At 34.4% G+C, this 6,569-nt stretch overlaps 2 protein-coding genes across 2 annotated transcripts; both read left to right on the plus strand.

Moving 5' to 3' along the window:
- The first annotated feature begins 2,027 nt into the window (after positions 1 to 2,027).
- LOC143862926 (uncharacterized) lies at positions 2,028 to 3,107 on the plus strand. Its single transcript, XM_077373833.1, has one exon. It carries the CDS (start codon positions 2,028 to 2,030, stop codon positions 3,105 to 3,107), a length of 1,080 nt encoding a protein of 359 aa, XP_077229948.1.
- A 42-nt stretch (positions 3,108 to 3,149) lies between these two features.
- LOC143862927 (uncharacterized) lies at positions 3,150 to 6,235 on the plus strand. The gene is made up of 5 exons (XM_077373834.1): positions 3,150 to 3,675; positions 3,993 to 4,301; positions 4,407 to 4,685; positions 5,403 to 5,515; positions 5,954 to 6,235. Exons 1-5 carry the CDS (start codon positions 3,150 to 3,152, stop codon positions 6,233 to 6,235), a joined length of 1,509 nt encoding a protein of 502 aa, XP_077229949.1.
- Positions 6,236 to 6,569: the final 334 nt, after the last annotated feature.

The following is a 6,569-nucleotide window of genomic DNA, read 5'->3' on the forward strand; positions in this document are numbered from 1 at the left end:
ACGAATTTGGATTTTTTTTTTCTTTTTCTTCGATTGTTTGCTTTGATTTTTATATAAAAAAGTTAGGGTTAAGAGAGAAATAGCAATTTCCAATGTGAGAGCTCCCTTTTTGGCTTGTTTCCAATTTTCCCCTCTTGCTTTCTTTCTTTCTTGTTTCCAAATTGGATTTGATTCCAATCTTAATTTCTTGTCAATCAAGACATGTTATTCTCATTCCACATTGCTTCTTTGGAAGAAAACATTTTTAAGCAATCATTCCTCTTTTCCTTCTTTCCTTCTTTTCATTTTTTATTCTTTTTATTTTCTTTTAACAAATATGATGTCACCATTGTGACATCATCAAGGTGGGTGCTCAACTCATGTGGGTCAACCATGTGGGCCACCCACCATGGTGGTTGACCCATATGGGTGAACCCACATGAGCTCCATCTTTACGGGCTTTAGCCCAATGGGCATTTCACACGGGTTTCGGGTTTTTCCGTAAAAAATCAATAAAATCTTTCTAAATTCAACATTCTATATATGGACCCAATCCATTTAACATTTTATGGTGCATCCCTCATACATGATCGGACCATCTTTTTTGGAAAATAACTTTTCGGACCAAAATGCCCCTACTTGACTGTTAGACATCCAAATGCGACCAAAATACCCTCAGATTGGTTCACCCCTAAAGGAAAAAAATTAAAAATGGAAAGTCTTTATGGTCAAACTTCAAAAATAGAAACTTTTAAAATTGGGTCCTTTCGGTGAGCAATATTAAACAGAATCATTTGGTATCCCCTGAAAATACCTAAAATGCCCTCAACACTTAAAATTTCCAAATTAAGCGAAATTCCTGAGAAATTCTAAATTTAGCAGGTTTTCCAAAATTCAGGAAATCTTTCATAATCTCTCAGACATATTTCGGGGATCAAAAGAATTACACAGGAAAAGACCAAATTACCCCAATGTGCTAGAATTTGGCGAGACTAGGGAAAACCCTGAGAAATTCTAAAAATAGCAGATTTTCGAAAATTTATGAACGGACTCAAGATTTCTTAGACACAACTTAGGGACCAAATATGATATGTTTGGGAATGTCTAAAATACCCCCGAAGTGCAAGACTAAGAGAAAATCTTGAGAGATCTAAATTTAGCAGGTTTCCCAAAACTTACGAAATTACTCATAATCCATCCGCCGTACCCTCAAGATGGTTTTGGACATATGAGAAATGATTGAAATATCGATAAGATGATGAAAATGTGGAAGCCCCATGAGTTTCTAAAAATAGCAGCTTTTTCAAAATTTGTAAAATCACTCAAGATTTCTCAAATATAAGTCGGGGGTCAAACGAGACACATCGGGAATGACCAAAATACCCCTGCAGTGCAAAATAGGCAAAAATGAGGGAAACCCTGAAAATTCTAAAAATAGCAGGTTTTTTCATTTGCTTGGAAACTTGAACTTTCATCTTTCAGAGGCCAAAGGAACCCCCTAGAGACCTTCAGGATTGCGAATCAACTTCAAAACTCTAATAATGAAATGAAATCTACCCTAAAATGCATGGATGCCTAATCTAATGCTGAATACAAATATAAAAATTGATGATACTATCGAATCTTTTGCTTTTTAAAGCCTAGCAAAATGGGGGTGTCTACAGTTATGATCCATTACAATATCCATTATTATTCCCACATGGAGAAACTGGTTGGCATAAAGGCATAAGAAGATCAGGTCAACAAAATATCAACAATCACACATTCATTGTCCCTTGTGACAATTTTACTGAGTTCGAAACACTATTATGCCGTGAAAGTGGTAAGCAAATATGTTTTAGTATCTTTTCAATTTTACGATAATAATTATTTACAAAATTATGCATTATAATAATGTGACAAATTTTTACACAGCGATAATCAGCAAAAGAGACAACACAAAAGATGTTTCTTGCCGGGAATATTATGCTTTTATGTTCCAGATGAGAGATATTTATAAATGGGATATTATCCACAGTGGCCGATTATTTCAACAATATGTCGTTGACATGTATGTGAAAGTTGAAACGGGTCGATTAAATTATTTCTATGAGCATCAGAGTACCATCCGTGCAGATTTATATCAAGGTATTGTAGACAGTGTTGTTGCTGAGGAGACACATGGGTGCAAAATATGTAAAAGAATAGTGTTGCCAGCATCGTTTATTGGAGGTCCTCGAGATATGCGGCGTAGATATTTAGATTCAATGGCTTTGGTTCAACATTATGGTAAACCGGATCTTTTTTTAACAATGACGTGTAATCCAGAGTGGGAAGAGATAGTGCTACAATTAAAACCAGGAGAAAAAACATACAACAGGCCTGATTTAATAGCAAGAGTATTCAAAGGAAAATTCGATGATCTGAAGAAACAATTGTTTGAAAAGCATGTTCTTGGTCATATAATAGCTCATACACATGTTATTGAATTCCAAAAAGGAGGATTACCACATGCTAACTTGCTACTTATAATGGAAAAAGAAAGCAAGATGTTAAATCCTGATGAATACAATCACATTGTCAGTGCTGAACTCCCCGATGAAAATAATGAACCTCTATTGTTTGAAAGAGTTGTAAAACACATGATGCATGGTCCATGTGGTAACATGAGAACATCTTCACCATGTACGGTTGATGGAAACTATAAATCTCATTACGCAAGGGCATTTCGTGAAACAACAAAACAAGAGAAAGACGGCTACGTTACTTATCGTAGAAGATGCAATGGCCGACAAGTATATGTGCGGAATCAAAATTTGGATAATAGATGGGTTGTTCCATACAATCCATATCTACTTAGGCGATATAATTGTCATATAAAGGTTGAAATTTGTTCCAGCATCAAAGCAGTTAAGTATTTGTATAAATACATATACAAAGGGCACGATACGGTGGCAGTGCAGATTATACAAGGTGAAGCAAAAACTGTGATTGATGAAATACAATCTTTTCAAAATGCCAGATGGGTATCTCCGCCTGAAGCTATCTGGAGAATATATGCCTTTGATTTATGCAAGATCTTCCCGTCAGTTGTAACTTTACAGCTTCATTTACCTAATCAACAATTGGTTACATATTGGAAAAATTAGAGGCTGCCACAACTTCTAGAACAAGAACATATTACTCGTACTATGTTGACAGAATATTTCAATATGAATATTCTCGATGTAGATGCAAGAAAGTACCTCTATCGAGAATTTCCTCAGCATTATGTTTGGGATGGAAGCAGTCATCTCTGGACCAAAAGGAAGAAACAAAAAGCCATTGGAAGAATAAGATCGGTAAATCCATCCAAAGGGGATCGATATTACTTAAGATTGCTACTAAATCACATTCATGGGGCTACATCATTTACTGATTTATTAACTGTAGATGAACATTTATGCTCAACATTTAGGGAGGCAGCGCAAAAAAGAGGACTTCTTGAAAATGATAATGACAACTTTTGCTGTTTAGAAGAGGCAACAACCTTTGCAATGCCATCATCTCTGCGAAGATTGTTTGCTACAATTTTAGTTTTCTGTGAACCAAATAATGTCAGATTATTATGGAATGCAATGCTACCTCATATGGCTGAAGATCTGCGAACCACTCCAGAAACTGATGTTAACGTCAAAGCTAATTATGTGTTAAAAGAAGTTGGTAACCTCCTCAAAAGTATGGGAAAGTAACTATCAGAATATGATTTGCCGAAATTGTCAAAAGAATGTAAATCCGATGCTATGCTGGTAAAAGAAATCCTTGAAGAGCAATCTATTGTGACTCCTGCTGAAGATCTTGAAGCAATTTCACAGTTAAATATCGATCAGAATCATGCTTTTCAAATAATAAAACGTATCCGTGATCGTAAACATGGAACTTTTTTCATTGATGGACCTGGTGGAACTGGAAAACATTTTTATATAAAGCATTGCTTGCAAAAATTAGAGCGTCAAATAATATTGCTATTGCTACAGCTACCTCTGGTATTGCAGCTGCTATCATTCCAGGTGGTCGTACTGCACATTCACGATTCAAGATACCAATTGATATCAAAATGAATGATGTATGTAAAATAACCAAGCAGAGTAGTACGACAAGATTATTAACAAAAGATGCATTGATTATATGGGATGAAGCATCAATGTCTAAAAAATATGCAATAGAAGCATTAGATCGTACATTTCAAGATATTATGGATTCATCTTTACCATTTGGTCGTAAAGTTATTGTTTTTGGAGGCGATTTCAGACAAGTTCTTCCAGTTGTACCGCGAGCTACAAGAGAAGAAACAATCGATGCAAGTTTGATAAGATCATATTTATGGAGCAACATGGAAATTTTGACGCTAAAAAGAAATATGTGAGCAAAAAATGATGATGAGTTCAGCGAATACTTATTACGAATAGGTAATGGCACTGAAGAAACAATTTCTGGTGATCTTGTTCAGATCCCAACTGATATGTTGATTGAATACGAAGATGGTAAAGATAATAAAAAGAAATTGATTGATGTCATTTTCCCAAACTTGGATAAACAAATGTTGAGTAGTGATTTCCTCGCAGAAAGAGGGATATTAACTACAAAAAATGAATATGTTGATGATTTAAATAAATGTATCATTAACAACTGTAAAGGAGATGAAGTTACGTACTACAGTTATGACAATGCTACAGATGATACTAATGGTTATTACCCAGAAGAATTTCTTAATTCACTTACTCCAAATGGATTGCCTCCACACAAATTAGAGTTGAAAACATGTTGTCCCATTATATTACTTCGGAACTTAGATCCAATAAATGGACTATGTAATGGGACAAAATTAACTTGCTTAAGTTTCAAACCCAACATTATACTTGCTGAAATTTCTTTCGGGCAGCACAAAGGAAGAAAGATTTTAATACCGAGAATACCTCTTTGTCCAGCTGAAAATGAAGCATATCCATTTCGTTTGAAGCGAAAACAATTTCCAATACGGCTTGCATTTGCAATGACAATCAATAAAGCTCAGGGCCAAACAATTCCGTATGTTGGGATATATTTACCAGAACCGGTGTTTTCTCATGGCCAACTTTACGTAGCTTTGTCGAGAGGTGTATCAAGACATACTACAAAAGTACTTATCAAGCCAATAAGCATGTCGAGGCAATCAACATATACGAAAAATATTGTCTACAAAGAAATTTTCTGTACATGATATGCAAATCAAAAATATGCAATCATTCCTTATTGTCATTGGTAATTTTCTACTCGAAACAAATGATTCATATATTTCATACATATTGTGAATTATTTTTATACTAAATAAAAATTATTTATATTGTGCAGGTAAACATTGAAGATGGATAAAGGAAAAGAAATTTCTCAATCAACTTATCAACTTATAAATATGCTAAATCTAGGTGATTTGTATTGGACGATAAAATGTTCTGTGCTCCTCAAAGGAAAAAATAGATCCTACAACAATGAAAAAGGATCTGGTTCAATATCGAACATCACTTTAATGGATGAGAAAGTAAGCATCGTACACTCAATACTATGTATGTGTATATGCATTCCTTGAATGTTACTCGCAAAGTTCTTATATATTTCACGAATAATGCTCTCTTACTCATATACAGACTATCAATAGTAGTTCACTCTAGAATACATAAAGAATGTTTGTTAGAGTTTTTTTTCAAATGCAAAACTTCTATTTGTAAGTCTTCACTCTAGAATATATAAGGTACAACAATTTAGATCGATGTTCCAACTAATAAAAAGAAGCGCATTTATCATCTCCTTAAAAAAACATATTAATCTATCTTCTATATTATTATATTATCATTGAATAAAAAAATGATGTTGACATTTAATAAACATGGTCAAAAAACATGCCAATCTATGTTCCCTTTATTCCTATATTGTAATTAAATAAAAAATCTATTAACATTTACTCTCTTCATTTTTTCAGCATACTCAGATACGAGCAGTCTTATTTGCTGAAGCAATGAACCTATTTGGCGAAAAGTTACAGCAAGGCCAAACATATTATATATCAAATGGTGCTGTAAAGAAATCAGATTACCCATACAGTAGTGAACGTTCAATCGAAATTATCCTCAACAAATATACTACAGTAACAGAGGCAACCATTGAGGAACAGATTCCCGGAGGAATTCCATTCATTCCATTATGTGACATTGCTCAATACCTTCAACCCAACAGTTTTATAGGTGTAGACACCCCATTTTGACAAGGCCCTAAAATCCCCAAAGTCGAATAAAAAACTCATGAAGTTGAATAAAATTTTGAGAAAGTGGGTCCAAATGAGGAGAGAACCTGAATTTTTACCAATCCATTGTATTCATTAGTTGGTACAAAACTCCCAAAAGATTGTCATAACCCCAAGGAATGTGCCTACAAAATTTCGCGGAAGTCGAGTGAGAAATGGCAGACAAGACGAGCTAAATTGGTGTGAATATCAAAATCTGGTGTGTTGATATCATGTTCTTTCTTCAGGGCGAAAAGGGGATTTGCTATCTTTACAAGGGTAAGTTTGTAAGTCTGGTATTACTTTGGTTGTAAGC

Source organism: Tasmannia lanceolata, unplaced genomic scaffold (assembly GCF_043159265.1).
Source record: "Tasmannia lanceolata isolate RefF3 unplaced genomic scaffold, GAP_Taslan_0.1 ptg000038l, whole genome shotgun sequence".
Taxonomy (NCBI): Eukaryota; Viridiplantae; Streptophyta; class Magnoliopsida; order Canellales; family Winteraceae; genus Tasmannia; species Tasmannia lanceolata.